Source organism: Alnus glutinosa, chromosome 3, assembly GCF_958979055.1.
Source record: "Alnus glutinosa chromosome 3, dhAlnGlut1.1, whole genome shotgun sequence".
Lineage (NCBI taxonomy): Eukaryota > Viridiplantae > Streptophyta > Magnoliopsida > Fagales > Betulaceae > Alnus > Alnus glutinosa.
In genome coordinates this window covers 11,015,473-11,035,223 of record NC_084888.1, presented here as the reverse complement: position 1 = coordinate 11,035,223, position 19,751 = coordinate 11,015,473, and the positions used below count along the sequence as shown (strand labels likewise).

At 33.3% G+C, this 19,751-nt stretch overlaps 1 protein-coding gene across 1 annotated transcript in view; it reads left to right on the top strand.

The window, feature by feature from the left end:
* Window positions 1-18,513, top strand: part of LOC133863154 (OVARIAN TUMOR DOMAIN-containing deubiquitinating enzyme 9-like) — a 36,887-nt gene extending 18,374 nt beyond the window's left edge. Inside the window, exons 2-9 of the mRNA XM_062299137.1 lie at window positions 2,438-2,511; window positions 2,848-2,902; window positions 3,449-3,523; window positions 3,670-3,743; window positions 3,845-3,893; window positions 8,456-8,540; window positions 17,908-17,964; window positions 18,464-18,513. Coding sequence (XP_062155121.1) covers window positions 2,438-2,511; window positions 2,848-2,902; window positions 3,449-3,523; window positions 3,670-3,743; window positions 3,845-3,893; window positions 8,456-8,540; window positions 17,908-17,964; window positions 18,464-18,513 — 519 coding nt within the window. The remainder of the gene's footprint in view (window positions 1-2,437; window positions 2,512-2,847; window positions 2,903-3,448; window positions 3,524-3,669; window positions 3,744-3,844; window positions 3,894-8,455; window positions 8,541-17,907; window positions 17,965-18,463) is intronic.
* Window positions 18,514-19,751: the final 1,238 nt, after the last annotated feature.

Below are 19,751 nucleotides of genomic sequence, written 5' to 3'. Positions count from 1 at the left end.
GTTCCATCTCAGCAGCCATCTCTATTTCCCTGAAAGTAGGCACACTAGATATTGATCCTTGTTTGAAGGAATAAGATGTGGATTTATCGGGAGTCGGCCCTAGCCCCACCCCGCATACACAGCCGGAATGTTTCCGTCCTAGCACTTGTAGTGATCTTCTGGAATTTAGTTTAAAATCACATTTTTTTCTCTACAAAATCGCAATGTCAAATACACATGTTAGTTGGGCCACATCAATTTCTTATTAAGATTCAATGTTGTGCTTATTTGTTACAACTTTTTTTACAAATCTACAAGCATCCAAATCAGAATTCTAGATAGCCAAAAAAAAAAAAAAAAATCAAAATTCTTTTTTTCTTTTAAACAAATAGCATGTGCTATCATATATTACTAAATAAAGCCGCAGGGCAAGGACAAAAACAAGAGGTACAAGACCCTTACACCCTAAGCCAGATAAATCTGACTTGAACAGCAACCAAAGCAATATATAACCATTACATGAACAGCACTGAGCCACTCCTTACATTTAAGCACAATTAACAAATAAAAGAGAGCAGATCTAGCACCTAAGCCAACAAATAGTCCAGTAACATTTAAGCATCACAGAGACGAACTGTGAAAAAATAAGAAAAAACAACAAAAACAATCCAAAACAAGAGCCAAAAACGAGACCAGCGTCAGAAAGCACCGTCTCTGGCATCAGCGTGTGTAGAACACGCATCGCCACAGGTGACCTCCAAAGAAAGAAATCCGCCAGAAGACCCCGGAACCACCGAAGAACCACCAGACGCATCCTGGAAGACAAAGTGTGACCCACACGTGTTGATCCAGGAGTGACCTCCCTGGTGCGTGTTGGCCACGCGCCAAGCGTGAAGAACCGACACGGCCATGGTTGGAGGCTGTTGGATTGGAAGAAACCGGCGACCTTTGTGGAGAGGTACGTGTCTTGGAAAAACAAGCTGAAGTGAGCAGATTTGACTCCAAAGAAAGAAACCAAAACAAAGAAAAACTAGGTCAGAAACTCTGTCGGAGACACACTAAAACATCGCTCCCCAACCCAAATCTCGTGAAGTCTTCCGCCAGGCAACGTCAACCACCACCGGATCTAACTCGGGAGAACAAAAACTCTACAGCCCTAGAGGCTGGAAGGCACCAAATTTCCACTGGATCTAGCCAAGGAGAAACAAAAAACCTCCCCTATCCTAAAAGGGCGAGGAGGGAAACACTACCGGGAGAAGGAGGTGTGAAACATTCTCCCCCCTACCCCCCGCGAACACCCAGCCGCTAGTTTCTTTTTTTTCTCTCTCTAGGGCCAGCTCCTCACTTCTATTTCGGTCTGTCTAAAAAAAATTCAGAATTCTAGACTTGCAGTAAATTGTGCACGCAATACTATCCTGTGACAAAATAAAAAATATTAACAATAAAACAGAAACTATATATTCCTTTTGAGAAAATGATTACAATTTAAAGACGATGTGATCACCATTGAATGAGAATTATGTAGCCAAAGATTAATTGTGCACGCGTGAGGGAAGCGTATCCAATTAATGAGAATCTTATGAAGAAGATTGTGCGTGCCTGATCAATTGCATATATATCGAGTTTAATTATTTTCTTTAAGTGTAATTATTATGGAAAATAAATTTCTGTTCAAGTGTTTTCTTCATGGACAAAATACATTCAGAAAGAACAATATTAGTGGTCATTTTGAGTTACTGACGATGTCTTTCTCCAATTAAAAGGAAGAAAAAAAAACAATGAAAATAATAAATAAATAAATAAAAATAAAAAAATAAAAAAAATAAAAATCCATGAAGAACAAGCACTATATAAAGGAGCAGCTAAGTCCTTCAATTCCTATAATCCTTCCGTGCATTATGTTTCACAAACAGATTAAACCCCTGCTTTTATTCACAAGGTTTAGCTTTGCTCTCTTTTAAAAAATTTATTAATTAAGAAAGCAGAAGTTAGTATTTTCTCTTTTTTCTTTTCTTTGCATGTAGGCTTATTCTTTAATTTGTTACCTTATTTTGAAAATAGTCAAATTCTTTTTAGAGTACACAGTCAATGGACATAAAAAATGAGTCTGCTATGGAAGGTGACTCAAGCAAAGGAATGACTGAGCATATGGTTCCCGTTCGTGTAAGTAAAGCTCTTGCAAGTCATGTTTTTTTTTTATTGCAGGCTATAAGATAAAAATTTATATATTTTAAATTAATTATATTATCTGAATTTCTTGTGGAATATATATATAGAGGTGCTAGAAAATTTCATTATATGTAATTCTGAACAATATAATGGCAATAAGGGGTCGTTTTGTAATACTTTTCTTTATGGTTTCGTTTGCTTTTTCGTTATGATGTGAAATAAAGATGAGAGTAAACAGCACTGTAATCTCTCTCTCCCCGCTTTTTGCTTTTTCCTTTTCATTTTGCAGCACGTTCCTAAAACCAATGAACAAACACCCTCAGCTGAGGAAGTGATATCCGATTATCAAAGGCTGCTAGAAAGGTGTTGTGTTATTTTTCCCCCTTATTCAGCTGTACATTCATATTGTCTGATAACTTTTTTTTTTATGAGGTAATTTAAAAAAAAAAAAAAAAAAAAAAAAAAAAAATTGATATGACCTAAAGGTAAAAAATGTTTTTTTTTAGGTGGTTTGTATTGAAAAGTTGTTTATTAATGTTTTCACTTAAAAAAAAAAAATAGAGAGAGAGAGAGAGAGAGAGAGGAAATAGAGTGCAAATTAACACACCCATAGATTTCTGCTTGGGTACGTAATTCCTGTCAGTATAATGAGGTTGAAATGTTGTATATCTGATGTTAAACATGTTTGGTATTTTTCAGACTGGAATTATATGATCTAGAAGAGAAAAAGGTTAAAGGAGATGGCAATTGTCAGGTAAGTATCAACTTCCAAGAATGCTTGGGTATATATGGGCCATAGGCTTCATGTTCCTCCATATATATAAGTCAATTTAAAAATGCCGACTACAGCAATTGCGGCGCCATTTTTTCAGCTAAGGTCAAAATAGTTCGAAACATTCCCATACAGGCTATGGGTGTGAAAATTTCATGAAAAATCCACCCCGGATTGTTTGTGCATATGCTTTTTCAACAAATCCGGTTTTGTGCCTTTGAATTGAGTCATTTTCTCTGAATAGAGAAATAGAGACTCTGATGATATCAAAAATCACTGGCAATAATAAGAAGGAAGAGCAGGGTTTGCCCCATTCCACGCTCATATCACTGGACTGATCGACGTGGTAATTGAACTCCTAAAATTACATAGCCGGGACATTAATGAAGGCATTTACTTCTTTCTTTTCTAATCAGCTGGCATTTACTTATGTTTGTGTCAATCTATGAATGCCACAAATCGTAGGTTATAATAGGTCCTCAATATGATTGACTCAAATGATATCTTATCAGTTGTATACTTGTCCAGTTTCGTTCTTTATCAGATCAACTCAATGGGGATCCCAAGCACCATAAGCTTATAAGAAAACAGGTTGTCGAACAGGTTGGGCTGGTATCCCAGGAAGAGTGGTTTCATAAATTCAATTGAGTTCTTCTGATCATTTCCTTACGACATTCAAAGTGCATGCATGTGATTCATTTAATTTTTTACTTTTTTGTTTTGTTTCTTTGTGATGATATTGTCACCAGCTCAAGTCTCAACCAGAACTTTACAAGAATTATGTTCCTATGTCTTATGATGAGTATTTGAAGAAAATGAGCAAGTATTGATATTCTCTCTTTTCAAGTTTTTTTATTTCCTAACTAAATAAATGCTTTGCTAAGAAATATTTCGTGCTTATATTCTTTTACGTGGATAAAATAGCACTGGAGAATGGGGTGATCACGTGACATTGCAGGCCGCAGCAGATCGGGTATGAAGAACTTGATCTCTCAATCCTTTCTTTTTTTTCTCCTCTTGATTTCTGCTGTCTTGTACCTATATATGCCGATTTTGATCAGTAGTGATCATTAACCTTCTATTATTTCATAACCTCAAAGATGTTTAATATATAGTTTTTTTTGTTTAGGTTCCAACGTATATAGGAGTTTCTTGATTTCCGATTTTAACAGTGTTTGAGGAAACGTAATATGATTTACACAATTGATAACACGTTTCAAAATGGGAGTTTGATCTGGAATTTAAAACTGCAAAAGCTACATAGTTATGAAATCGAAACAATTTTATGAAGAACAATTTTTTGTTTTCTGATCCATGAAACCAAAATTAACCTATCTAATTTTAAATAAATGGGTCAATTATTTGATTATTGACCTCTAAATATTTTTCTTCATCAATCAAACAATCACTATCACATGATTCGTATGGAATGTTTACCAAAAATACACTTAATCCTCTCAAAATATCACCTCTTTAGCATGCATGTACACTACCAAACTCTAAACAGTGATAGTGGACATCTTCCGATCCAAATACCACGGGCTTGTTTGGTAAGTAATTGTGAATTGGAATATTTATTTGAATAGTAGTAAGAAATGATTGATGTGATAGAAAATTTGAGAATGTTTTATAGAAAAGTGAAAAAGTTTTGTTTTGTAGTGGGTTTTTTTGGTTGAATAATAATAAAAAATTATTGATGTGATGTAAAAAGTGTAAAAAAGTAAGAATATTTTTGATTTGATATTTTTGGGAGAAGTAAAATGAAAATGAAAATTTTGTGGATGATTTACCAAACAAGCTCCACATCATTATAAGCTACACCATCTATTATTATCTGGCATTAAAATGGGATGGAAAATGTAACAGGTGATGCACATACAAATTCTTTTACTATAATTACTCAAATTATCACTAAAAATAATTTAAAATTTTAAGGAAAACTTTCAATTAAACCCCTTGATCAGTTTTTATCGTTTTTACAATTTCTCTCTCTCTCTCTCTCTCTCTCTCTCTCTCTCTCTCTCTCTCTCTCTCTCTCTCTCTCTCTCCGCCCCCCCCCCCCCCCCTCCCCCCTTTCCCCCACTCCAAAGTTCAAAGACTCTCAATTATTTAGTGTATTCAACTTTTAATTTTTTACAATCTCACCCCTAGAAGGTCAAATAGTGAAATGACCTTCATACCTTTATAAACTTTTTAAAATTATAAAATTACCCTTAAATTCTAATTAATTTTTTTTTTTATAAAAGAGAAAAAAAAAATACAGGGGTATTTTGGTAATTTTTATCTCATCGTTAGAATTTAACCGAAAATCTTAAGTGAGATTTCAAAAAATTAAAATTTGGATACATTAAATTGAGAGTTTTTAAATTTTGGAGGGGAGATTGCAGATTAAAGTAATAAAAATTAAGGGGGGTTAAGTGAAATTTTTCCAAAAAAATTAAATGAAAAATAAATAAATAAAAGGGTGGCTAAACCCCTCGCAGACTGTAGGCCACCCCCTTGACTAGTTGGGGGTCGTCGAACCACCCCCCAATGTTGTAGGGGTGGTTTTGTGACACTCCCAAATTATTTAACTAATGGATAACTTGAAAGGTTATTTTCAAATTTATTTAATAGGTAAATATTCGGAAGAGTTACCAGAACTCCTCAATAAACAGAAAACTATGAAGCGGAGAGGTTTATATTTTTTGACAACCACAATGAAAGCTAAATCATGAGTAACAATAACCAAAGCAACATAACCAAAATGTCCTTCAAAATGCAAATATAGTCTAAGACCATGAAGCAACACAAATGAATTCTCAAGAGCCCTGGATGAAAACCCTAAACCAACAATACATAAACAAAAATGCATAAATACCAATCAAAGCCTATCAATCTCCTCATGATACTCTTGCAGATAGGCGGCACCATCCATGCTACCAAACAAGAAACAAGCTAGATCATCAATAGTCGCCCCAGCACAGGATTCCTTGTACCATCTCCAAAACTAGGCACCTCTATGAAACAAGAATGTTTTAAATGTTTTATAGTTGGAAATACACACAAAATAGTAAGTTCCCGACTTAGTGAGTAAATATGGTAATATTATGAACCCTCCTTTAACGCAAGTCAAAAGTAAAACATCACACAAAGTAGTTCATAAGTTTGGAAATAAGGCCGAAAATCATACCGGTGCATTACATAATTATACATATGTAAATATAAACAAGAGTCATAATTATGTCATATATGGCTTATCTATGCCCTTAACCCTTCACGGTAGGGTTTGCATGTCCTTTAAGACCTCATGTATAATTCTAGTGCCCCAAATTGCATGTAGCAAGCCATCCCCTTATTGCCTACCGGGTCCAACCCAGGGTGATCAACCCAACTTGTGATTTGGGCATGGGTGACTCAACCCGTATATGGTTGTACTGGCCACTATAACCTTTGGATCTAGGGTAGAAACTCACACATATATCACTTTGGCTACAAGGTTCAGTTTATAACTAGTTTATAACTGGTATATAACTGGTATGACATGCCACACGCTCATTTCATAAAAGTTCTTAATTATTTTCAATAGTGGTCATGACACACCATTAATTACATGCTTGTAATAAAGAAGTAACATTCACAAAGTCATTCATTTGTCAAAAGCCATATTATCATGATTATAAAATTTGAGCTCATATCATTGCATCAAAAATGTTTACGACATTATAAAAATGCACAATTTCTTGCCTGAAAATCTCTATTTAATGGTCCATGTGAGGATTTATTCACCTAGTTCGTAGAAGTGTTCCACAAATTCTCCTTCAAAGGCCTTGATTCCTCTAGTTACCTAAGAGATAGCCCTAATCCTAGTACTTAGCTCTCATATATCTGCATTTTGACCAGTACCAATAGATTGGTACCTGAGTGCCACTTGATCAGTGTTTGCCGATATGTCAATACTCAAGCACCACTCAATCAAATCAGCAAGCACAATCAGAACAATGCTCGACCATAGATCGACCGATACTGAATAGTCTTAGATCGGTTCATTGTACGTTCATCGTCACCTACCTTCAAAAATAAAATTTTTACCACTTCGAGTTCCTCTCGAGCCACTAGGACTCAAAAAAGGCTTATCCTTTTTCACTTCTAACACTATTTTAAGCTTAAAGTCAATGCCGTTTTAAAAACTAAGCATGAAGTTTTCAACTTTCCATTTTTATAATTTCTCTTTCACCAAAAGCTCAAAATAGAATCACCCTCCATTGTTCCACTATTTCTTTCTCAAAAATAAAAATAAAAATCTACAAATAACAATCTAAATTTATAAATCATAGAGTCCAAGACTTGACTTTAGTCTCACCTAATTCGTTTAAAACATAACCCACCATAAAGTTAGGGTTTTTAAACAATAATATCTAAACATTTTCGTTTCTATATCCATTTCAACACAAACACACACACAAACTAGCATGTTATGAGTCAACCCAAGGAAATATCAGTGCCTTAGAAATGAAAATATAAGTTAAGGTTGAGAAATTACCTCTTTGTGCCTTGTGATTCCAAAAAAACAAAAAACCAAGAAAATAAATCTCTTTTCTTCATTCTTCTCTTCTCCCATCAATTTCTCTCTCTCTCTCTCTCTCTCTCTCTCTCCCCTACACGTTTATGGAGGCTTAGCTTTAACTAACCAAATGCTCATTAGGGCTTCATAATGAGCCTTAAATAGGTCCTCAATCACGTCTGCAAATTTTTGGGCTTATCTAAATCGCATGCAGACTGCCACTAAAAGTTACTTTTCCCGATGGATTGATTACTTTTCTTTGCAAAAAAAAAAATTGTACTCTCACTAATAGAACAATCCGAGAAATTTTCCTTAAGTTTTTTCAAGATCAATTTTTCTTTATTTCCGCATCATTATGTGTTCTTTATTTATCCTCTAAATCCTCATTTAAGTCTTATAACCTGAGTTTAGAACGGGGTATTATAGTTTCAGCCACCCTTTTGACCATTTTCAGGGATGGTTCAACCACTCCCTGACCATTGTGGGAGTGCGTAAACTACCACCTCGTGGTTCAAGGGTAGTTCGGCCACCCCTCAATTTGTTTTGGTCGTTGTTATCTTTTAATAATTTTTATAGGTAATTTGGGTTGTTCAAATAAAAAATAAAAAACATATATGCATCACAAGTGACATTTTCCCATCTTTTTAACGGCAAATACTGTGTAACTTGTAACAATGTAGTAGTTGTATAGGTTTAAGTGTCATTTTGTAAAGTTTATTGATCTAAGTGTCAAAGGGGTAGTAGTTTTAGGAGATTTAAGTGTATTTTCCATAGAAATTTTTTTTCTTTATAATTTTACAATGAAATTTTATACTTTTTTTTTTTTTAAAGAGTTCGTGCAACTTATGCTACACACTGTTCTTTAGTGTTTTTTTTTTTTTTTTCTTTTTGAATTAATTGATTTGTAGTTGGACATTTTAATCTTTTTTTTAATTCATGTGTAAAAGGTTTTTATACTTTATAATTGATGCACGCTCACCATATGATTGTAGTTTGGCAGCAAGATATTGTTAATAACTTCGTTTAAGGATACATGTTACATTGAGATTCTCCCCTACATTCAAAATTCTGAAAAAGGTAAATCTTTTAGAATTGTTCATTTAAATTTTGAAACTTGAAGTGTAGGTATAATATATCTATAACAAGATCATAATAGTTTTGGTTGTTGAATGTATATTTGAAACAGCAAAAACAAAAAATTCCTAGAAACCTGTATATAAATATATGTAATGGTATAGTTAGGATTTTGATCAGGAGGGATAACATTAATAGAAAGAGCCGATCGAAATAAACTTGATTACCAAAAATATTAAATAATATAAGTAACAAAATAAATGAAAAAGTAAAGATTATTTAATTATCATTTAAAACATATAAATGCAACTTGTAATTTCGTATTTATGTTAATTGATTTAAGGATCTTTAACATTTTTTCATATGTTGAAACATATATATATTCATCAACACACGAACTTTAAATAAATTTCCAAACATAAAAATTAAGAAAGATATAGTTTGATTACTTATGAGTTAAGTGAGAAAATAAAGTACAAAAATTTCCTGCAAACCAATTTGTAGAAAATTTCCTACAACCCACATATAAAAATGACATGTGTCCTTTAAACATGTGACAAGCACATGTTTTTTTATTAATGCTATTAAAAAAGCATGTAAGAAGCACATGCTATTTAAATAACATGTGATTTTCACATGCCAATGGACACATGTCAATCTTATATATGAGTTGTATGAAATTTCCTACAAATCGATTTGCAAGAAATTTCTGTCCGAAAATAAATCCATGTAAAAGTTAAACAACATATGTGAAAATTTTCAAAAAGTTCAAAGTTTTCCTTAATTTTATTAAAAAATTATTACAATATATTGTCTTTCTATTTTTATCATATTTTTCATTCCCAATTACTAAAATCCCAATATGAGAATTTTTTTTTTTTTTTAACAAAACCTATTGTTGTACTGTAGATATAATTTTTTTAAAAAAAATATAAATAAGAAATCAAATAGAAGAAAGTTACACCACTTTGATTTTTTTTTTTTTTTTTTTTACTTTATCAACATATACCCAAATACTATATGTGTGTGTGTGTGTGTGTGTGTTTGTGTTTTAGAAATAAGGGAACTAAATAAAGGAGAAGTAATTAATCAAATTGGAAGAGACATTATTTTGAATTAAAGGGGCAAGTGTAACACCCCGACTTTAATAATATGTTAATAAGCGCGAAATACTCGCATATTCCACGTTGTGCTACTACAACAACTTTGATGCACACATCAGAAATTCATGTATCCCTTCTTCTTTTTGAAACCACAAACTCACTTTTACAACCAAACATTATAGAAAAGCACTAACTAAAGAGACATTTTTATTTATATACATAAAGTGAGTTGCAAAAGCATAGTTCAGTACATCCAAAAAAAAAATGCAACATGTAGCAATGTTACAACTAACGAGGTTGATATCCACAAAAGTACAAAACAACCTTTCACCAAGCTAACCACGTCAAGTTCCTACGGATAATAGTCCAAATGCTGATAAGACTCACATTCCTCCGTTGCAACCATATCTATAAAATAATAATTTTACAGTTGGAAAACGGTGAGTGAATGGCTCAATAAGTAAGATAATCCACCATATTACTATGTGACATGGGACATTTTTATTAAAAAAAACCTCTCTCTTTTATTTCCTTTTAAAACCGGATTTTGTACCATTAAAACAATCTTTGAGAGACTTTTCTTTCAAAATTCAAATGCATCTATTATGAGAGTTAAAATCACAATGTATATCGATAGCTCAGATTAGCATATTTGATAGCAAATCATAATACAGTAGTAGTTAAATCAAAACATGCCAGAGTATGAAACAAATGCATAATCACATATACATTATAGAAATACTATCATGTACACATAAAATACATTTAAGTGTTTAACCCCAATTATAGGAACATGGGTAAGCGTTCCCCAGTTAACATTAAGTCATGTTGTAAGTGTTTAACCCCCAATCACAGGATCATATGTCGAGTGTTTAAACCCCCTCCCCTCACAGTCTAGGTCATAGTGTAAGTGTTTCACCCCCAACTCACTGAATCTTATGTTGAGCTTTAACTCCCACTCAAACACTAGGTCATGATATAAGTGTTTTACCTGCAAAAGATCATATGTCTACCGTTTAATCCCAACTAACACACTGGGTCATAGTGTAATTCTATCCCCACTCATAGGATCATATATCGGGCATTAAACCCCCGCTCACGCACTAGGTCATACGTAAACATTTTCCATAGTTTAAATTAACACAAGTTATTTCAAATTATTTTTCATATACTTCTCTTTCTTTAAATAGAGTAAAGCTCAATATAATATACAATTCATAAATAACATGTTCAAATCAGAGGGCTTAGTGTCATGAATAAAGCATGCATATCATTTTGTAAAATATTTGAATGGAGTATTGGTCAAGATATTTGTACTTACAACTTTTGTTTGCTCCTACTTTATAATTGTTGGGTTTCGTACCATTTTTCACTGCACACACATTTCACATATTAGTTAGATTCTAACTCTTTGTTAAACCCTACAATCTTCATTGAACCCTTAAAAATCTTTAAACTACAAATCTTACCCGTAAAAACCCTATTTTTAAAAGACTGCCCAAGCTCGATTGATTAAGCTTTGACCAAGTCATACTAAAATTTTCTACTTGACATCTCAGTCAATCGAACATAAATCGAGGTTCTATAGAATTTTTTGCCCCGAGCTCGGTCGATCGAGCACAACACTCAGTCGACTGAGGGGGTTCTAATAGCTTTTTCCATTTCAAAAACACTATCAAACTCAAACTTTTTCCCATTTTTCACTCTAACTAGTATTTAAAAATCATATAATATTTATACCCTATGAAAACCACTGATTAAAAAAAATCACAAACTCCAAACTTCTGAATCTTAAACTAAACCCTAGTTTCTACAAAAGCCTCTATTTTTCAATATCTTTTATTCTAACTAAATCTGGGTAGCACAACGGCACATTTATACATCTTTTCAAATTTCCATGCAAACTCGGGCTTATACTTTTTATCATAACCTCACATAAAATCATCGTTTTATAAACTTCCATAATACTTATATCATCAAACAAACACTTATGTTGTTATTTCCACAATATTGTCGGAATTACTTAGTATAACTATGCATATATCTATATTTGACATTACAATGACAATCAAATTACTAGTTATGGATTGAGCGAGAGTTTTATACATCCAGAGATTCGTTCCGCGAGCATTTCCCTCCTCTGCACATTAGCACCTCACTTCCACACTCAAATTGCAAAGCTAGGATACCTCACAATCTTCTATATATTGTTTCCTTACATTTAAAATATAAAGAAACCAAATGGAATTCTTTCCTCAACGTTTTGAGCCTTTAAATAGGCTGCAAAGTCGATTTCACTATAGCTCAGTCCACCGAGCTTATGGCTCTGTCTATCGAGCCAATTATTTTAGCCATGAGTCAAGTGAAACGTGGCTCAATCGATCGAGACTACTTCTGGGTTGATCAAGACATTAAGAATCTCATTAAATGTGAGTTAATTTAAGTTTTAGGCGGTCAGATTGGTCAAATCAATCGTTTTTGGCAGATCTCGATCGATCCAACAACTTCTTAGTCAATCGAAACCTTCCTTTCCAAATTTTATGAGTTTACCCTGTGTCTTTTTCCTTAGTCGATCGAGTTGATCACTCTGCCTATCGAGCTGTGTAGTAAGTCCTAATTTCATGTTTTCAACTCCTATTTTTCGTTCTATTTTGTCCTATCGCTCCAATGTCCTTTTGTTCTCCCTATTATCATAACCTTGGTATGTACTTTTAGGAATTTATTTATTTTCTTAATGTTTAAATTTTCATTTTAAATTCCTAAGTGTTATAGCAAAGCCTTGACCAAAAAAATGGGGCACGAAGGACTAGTGTTCTTTTAGGAGTTAAGGTGGGCAATTCCCTCTGGCTTCGCCATTGGATATATATGTATTATATATATAGACACACACATGAAAAAATTTAAGAGGCTCCTACGTGTGTGTGTGTGTGTGTGTGTGTGTGTGTGTGTATGATCAACAATGCACCAAAATATAAATGCGAAGTGTTAAGAAGATAGATATTTTGGTGACAAAGTGAAAACTCTTTGCAACAAAGAAAAAAACCACTCCGTGGCAGCCAAACCTAGGAAATCGACTAACAAAAGAAATAGCTAGTTACAAAGCAATCGTACTCACATATCCCTTATACAGTAGTTGTACCTTGAACTCTAACACATAACTATACGTGAGCGCCTCCCAACCAAACCACTTGTCTGAAGGGTTCTTCAATGGACTCATTTAACTTAGGGCCCCTCCCTAAGCTAGACTTCAGTTGATCAAATCACACACACGAAACAACTCTAAGAGAGCTAGTAAATTTAATAATTTCTACGTAAATACCATCTCTTATCACACTGAAGTTTATATGATACTCCTTACAAAAACACTGCCTAGAGGTCTTATTATATAGGCTTCTAAAATCCTAAATCGACATTGACACGAATTTTCCTAGGCGGCTTCTGGACTTGGACAGTGGGCATCTGAATGTCAAGCAGCAACCGACTTCAAAATACACGTTTTCTTCAAAAGTCTTCAGTGAGCACGTCTGGATGGCATCACCCTAGCGTCCGAACGGTTGCATGCTGTCTTCACCGTTCGCAGCCTTCAGTTTGCTGTTCGGACACTGCATCAAACATGAGCTCTCGGGTCTAGGTGTTTGCTGGGTTATTCGGTGGGCTGTCCGGACACTCATTCGAACATGTGCTCTCTATGATTGATGTCTACTGAGGTGTTCGGACACTTCTTCGAACACTGATGGGTGTCCGGACGCTTCCTCTAGGCCATTCGAATGGTCTCAATGGGAACCGCCTGTAAGCGCGTCAGAATCTTCATTGACTTCTGGAAATTGCCTTCTTGGTGATTTGTGACATAGAACTTGTCAAATTAGGCTCTTTCCTTTTCTGAGAAAATATCTATATTAACTTTGAAAAATTCTCTGAATTACGGCATTCCTGTTTCAACAGTACCCTGATATAGTAGTGATTTTTGTCAACGGAATGTAGCCAATAAACAAACAACACACACAATTCTCAATACAAGATGAGTTTTGTTATTGAATGTGCACATTTTTGTACATAGGTGCTAGATATGTACATATATACACGAAACACCTCAGTTTGTTGTAACTACTTTCTTTTATGGAAATTTCTCATACTATTTGTTAAGGCATTTCATGCAATATGGTGATTAGGTTTCGATCCTTACCTTTGAAACTGTTAGAGAATCATTACCTAACTTCGTAGAAACCTTTGTTGGCCACTCTGATGCAATTATGTCCGCCCCATTTGGTATAACCAAAGCAGAGAGTTATGAGACTCAAACAGTGACACTTGACCAAAACCCTCTGAAATGGTGTGTTATAGACTCTCTCAAGAAAAAGGTTATAAAAAATTAAATAAAGGTAAGAGTAGAGTTTCTTTCTCCTTATCTCCCCTCCCTCTCCAGATAAAATGAGTAAAAAATAGATGTATTAAATAAGAGGTATGCTTCCTTTTATCAAGCCTGTTATATTCTTAATTATTGGGCGAGTCCTCTTAACTTCATTTAATACAAGAGGTTTTGATATAAAATGTCCATGACTCTTCAATGTAACAATTGTGCTCCAAGATCAAAAGATTGAAGAGGAAGATAAAAGAATTGGATTTTTCTGAGTTCTTGGGTATTCTAAACAGGGTCTTAGGAAAATCAAAGAAAATCCATCAGACCCTCGCCTCTACCAAGAGGAGGCATTGGCAATTAAAAAATATTGGGACTTCTATAAGGCTGAGGGAGTTTACTAAAGAAAAATCCAAGGTTCAATGGCTTAACCTAGCAAATCAGAATTCAAATTGTTTTTCTTTAAAGTGATTTGAAGTCACCAAGGGGGGAAAAATGTTGTATTTTTCTCGTTATGGATATTGTTATGTAAAAGACAAAACTAACAGTAAAGAAGACAAACAATCACAAACAAGAACACAAGAATTTACGCAGTTCCTTCAATCTGAGGTACGTCCATAGAAAAAGGCGAGCACGAATAAATTCACTATCAAAGATGAAATACAAAATAGTGAAGAGAAAAACACTTAGAACTCAAAGCCCCAATACACTCAAATCTCACTTTTATACAAAATAGTTTAGACAAAAAAGAAACTGATGTTAAGAGCTATAGGCTATGGATCCAGTTTCAAAGAAGAAAATTGTTAGCAGATATATGTTGTTTGATGAGGTCTAGATACTAGGAAAATGTGAGGATCAAGATCAATTGACAGCTAAGAAGGGAAAGAATTCCAAAAGGTGGAGTTTGACAATCAAAGTTAAGCCATGGATAAATGTGATGATGAACATTTTTCAATACGCTCACTACACCCACAAGAGCCTTATTCTTTAGCAAAATGTAGAGAAAAACACGATCAAAAAGCACCAAAGAGGTATGGATTTGTGGATATGGTTTCTTTTGCATTAGTAACTAGTAGTAGAAATCCATTGTCTGTTCAGAATGGTATACAGAAAGAGGTGGAGTCACTACAGAGAAGTAAAACATGGGAACTAGTAGAATTTTCTAAGGGAAAGAATGTTATAGGGTGCAAATGGGTCTACAGGAAGACAGAGTCAGCTAAGAAAATTTTTGTTGCTAATAAAACTGGTAGAGAAGTGCAGTGTTATATCTAAACTAGGTTCTATGCTCAATACGAATCTCAACAAGATATCTTCACCAAGCACATAAGGGCAATCACAATTCACAAGTACCACTTAAGCTCAAGCATTTCTTACAGTTAAGCATAGAACCTAGTTTAGACTAGTTGCATCCGAATGGGATTTTGGTAGAAAATTATGGTTACCGTGTTCTCTATGATTCTAACACCTTTCTTGAAGCAAATCTAACTTCATTTATGCAGGTTAGAAGGTGGAATTAGAGTCCTGCTAGGTCAAAGGACCTTATTTAAATTCAAAGTCAGTTGCCGAGTGTCAAAATTTTGAGATGTAGATAAAGCCATTTGGGTAACTTCAAAAAATTTGAGGTATAGTAGCATTACTGCTTGGGAAGACATTAAGAACAGGAAATTTAAAGTTGAGTGGTGGAGATTGGTATGGTATTGCTTAGCTATTCCTAAAACAAGCTTTCATTATTTGGCTTGTTTTTCGTAAAAGCCTTTTAACTTGAATGAAATTGTTTTTTTCTTTGGCTATGGCTTTAGTACTCGACTGTGGAAGGCTCTTATGAGGAAAGCTCTTATTCTTGATCCTTCTGTTGATTGTGCTAATATTATGACCTTTGGTCTTAGAAATTGGAGGAGTAACAGCTTAAGGCTTAATCTTTGCAAGTTGAGCTTGAGTGCAGTTGTATATCACCTTTGGTTGCTGAGGAATGCGATAAGACGTGGCAAGGCTCTTAGAATTGAAGAACATATCATGCATGTTGTGATTTGGGATCTTAGAGCATCTCCAGCAAAGCTTTTATATAACTCATAATAGCTATATTTGACTATTATAAGCCTTTTACCTCTCGAGCAGACCTTTTAAAATAAAGGGTTATTATCCAATTTGCTATAGTAAACTTTCAAATATGAATTTTCCCTCATCTTGTTTCTCTCTCTCTCTCTCTCTCTCTCTCTCTCTCTCTCTCTCTCTCTCTTGCTTTTCTCTCTCTCTCCTTCCCTCCTTCCCCCCGCCCATCTCACAACTGACCATATGCGATCTATCCAAGTTGGTGAGAGAGAGAGAGAGAGAGAGAGAGAGAAGAAAAAGAAGAAGAAAGAGAGATATCGAAGAGAGAGAAAGAAAATAAAATAATAATAAAAAGATTAAAAAATAATATTTGAAAAAAATAGAAGATAGAAGAAAAGAAACTGTTGGAGCGTGTATAGCAAAATGAGTAGCTAAAATAAAAATTTGTAATTTTTTAGTAGCTATTTTGACTCCTTTTGCTGGAAATGATCTTAAGAGTAGAATCAGTTTGAGAGGGAGGTTCAATAAGTTTGATTCTAATTTTTCTCTTTGTGAAAACTGGAGGATTGGGTTTGATATTCTGCATTAATAGCACACTCAGTTTTTTTTGTCTATTATAGTGTCTATTGATAGATTTTGGTTTAGTCTGCTGTTATTGGATGGTTCCAGATTTGGTTTGTAAGTGCTTTGGTGTTTGTTAGTTGCTGGGTTTCTAGCTGTATTGCTAGAGTGTGTATGTATTCTTTGTTGTGATCAATGAAAGAACTCATTCATCAAAAAAAAAAAAAAACTAGTATTGTTCCTTTGCATGGACGGCCCATTACTCAAGATAACAGTTAGCTTTATCAATCATGTGGTCTTTGTCCTAATGTTTTTTTATTATTATTTTTTTTTCTTGCTTGTAGTGGGTAGGGTCCTCCTTGAATAGTTTGTTCTTGCCTGAGGTATGTCCTAGAGTTTTTGTATTTCAATGAGGTTTTAATTAATTTATTCAATTCTCAATCTAAAAAATGTGTTATGAAATTTTAAAAGAATTGATGTAACATTAAAATAGTTTAGTATAAGCACTAAAATTGATTTCATTTTGGAAGCAATTGCATACTTGATACAACATCCATGGCATTCTAAGAACAACCTATATCGACAGTTTGGCATTTCTGAATTAAAGTAGTACATATCAGTTAGAAACCAATTTTTTGTTTGGAGGTGTCGTTGAGAATATGTTATAAAGAATATTTGTATTTAATTGGTATACCAAATTTAGAACATAATTATTTGATTTCATATGAATTTGTTTTATTTATTTATGATGATGCGTTGGATTTAATATTTCATGTTACGTGTGTGTGTATATATATATATAGAATAAAAAAAATATTAATAATGTATTGCAAAGAAGAATACTTTCAGCCACAAACGATAATATACCAAGTTATTAAATATAAAAAAACAAAATATTAATATATTGGAAATTTTTCTAAAAGAATAATTTTGGACATGAATTATATTAGTGGCTCATAATATATTGTCAAGAACAAACTGGTTTCGTGGCTAATAATAATATATTATCAGCAATGAAATTAAAGATAATCTAAGATACACGTACGTGCCTACTTTTGTTCAAAGAGATCCAATATAATATTTATGGTATCACAATATCCACTTCTTATATTCTCATCAATTATTTTTTTCCAATGCAATGTTAAAGAACGTAATATTTTCAAGAAATTGAAGTATGACTTGGCCTAGAGATGTAATAAAAGAAAAATCGATTATTTTTTATACCCTTTCTTTCTTTGCCTGGCTTAAATTTATGTCTTTGGTAATATATATACATATAACTAATGAATTGTGGATTTTGCAGTTCTTTTATTGAACTTTTGGGCAGACATCCATTACAATCCAATTTATCCAAAATCAGGTAAACGTCTGTATATTTGTAAGTTACATCACAGGATGTTGCCCTGGGAGCCATTACCCAGCCTAGGATCCATTATCTTGCTACACTTAAATTACTTACAGCACATAAGCCAAATACTAAAAGCCTGTTTGATATTGCGTTAAGAAGTTGAAAAAGTGTTTTTAGTATATAAAAAGTTATGCCAAACTAAAAGATTGTTTCTTTAAAAAAAAAAAAAAATACTTCTTTGACTTTTTTGTTCTAAAAAATGTCAAAACACACTTTTGGGAAAAGTTTAAAAATGAGGTTTTTTTTTTTTTTTTTTTTTTTGCTTTTTCAATAGACAATCTCTATTTCCAAACGTACAATCCCAAACAAACTCTAAATTTAATCATATACTGAACTTTTGTCTCTTGATTATTATATCTTTATATTAGTTGGATATTGCAATTAGAATTACCTTTGTTAAATTGCAATAATAATATTTTTTTTCTTCTTTCTAATGTTGTTTCACATGTAGATTTGACTGTATCCGAAAAAGGGAAAGACAAGAAAGGTGGGACTAAATGAAGCTAGAAGTATATAATAATTATAGTCATAACTATAAGAACATTATCAAAACCAACCATATCAAGCTCGACTTCCATTCAATCCAAACACGCTGAAGACAAACAACAAAGTGATGAGAGTCAGACTCAACATCAAACATCAAATAATCATCTTTCTAATCCAATAATCTATTGTAATCTTAAACCTAGTTTAACTCAATCATGTAATCTGTAAAGTTTAAAGAGTACATAATACAAATAAATTAAGTCTCAAACCATGTACAAGTGTGTGAGACATCATTCGAAAAATAATCTGTGATAGTAACAATTTTTTTCCTCAACTCTTTCATACCATATATAGTTAGTTATATTGTGAGCACTACGAGTAACACTCCAAGTTAATTATTATAGTTAATTAATTTTAGAGGCGTTACATTATCAAAGCGGAATTTTCAGGTATCATTTCTAAAACTCTAGCCTCTATTTATTAAGCTAGTTAGAGTTTTAAATACGATATTATAATGACCAAATAGATTATACTTTATTATACAGTATGTTTATAGTGTAGTTGTAATGCCTAGATGGTAATATGAGCTACAATTAGATATTACTATAATGCCCATATAAATTTATATGTGGCTACTCTACAATTGCTATAATGTTGTTCAGATGCTAGTATAGGATTGTAGAGTACGTACGTAAGTATGTTTATACCGTAAAGATGCTGCCCAAATTATTATAACTATGTAAGTTGTTATGTATTATTGGGTAGGTTTATTAAAAGAAGTTTTTAAAGTTTGTTCCAGTAAAAATGGTTCTACATGCGATTCGTTTACGCACGTAAACACGTCTTTATGTTGCCAAAATATTTTAAGATGAAAACAAAGCATAAAAATAGTATTTTTAGAATATCTTAGTTTTGGTCTTAGATTTAAAAGTTAAACACTTTTTATGATTTTAATCGGTACGTTTTGTTGTATATATATTATTATACCATGACTAATGACCCGTTAACGTGGAAAGTGGCCGAAGATCGAGGTTTCGAGACAGTTAATTTGCAAGATTATTGCTACTATCTTAGGTACCATGGCCGACCGAGCTAGTCACATAAAATTTAGGGTTTCTCAGTAGATGTCTTGGTCGACCGAGCTCTAGCAGAAAGTTTTATAGGGTTTCAATGACCTTCGGTAGATTCTCAATTGATCCCCGACTGAAAGAGATCAATCAGAACAAATTGAAATAATGTTTCTTGAGGTATTT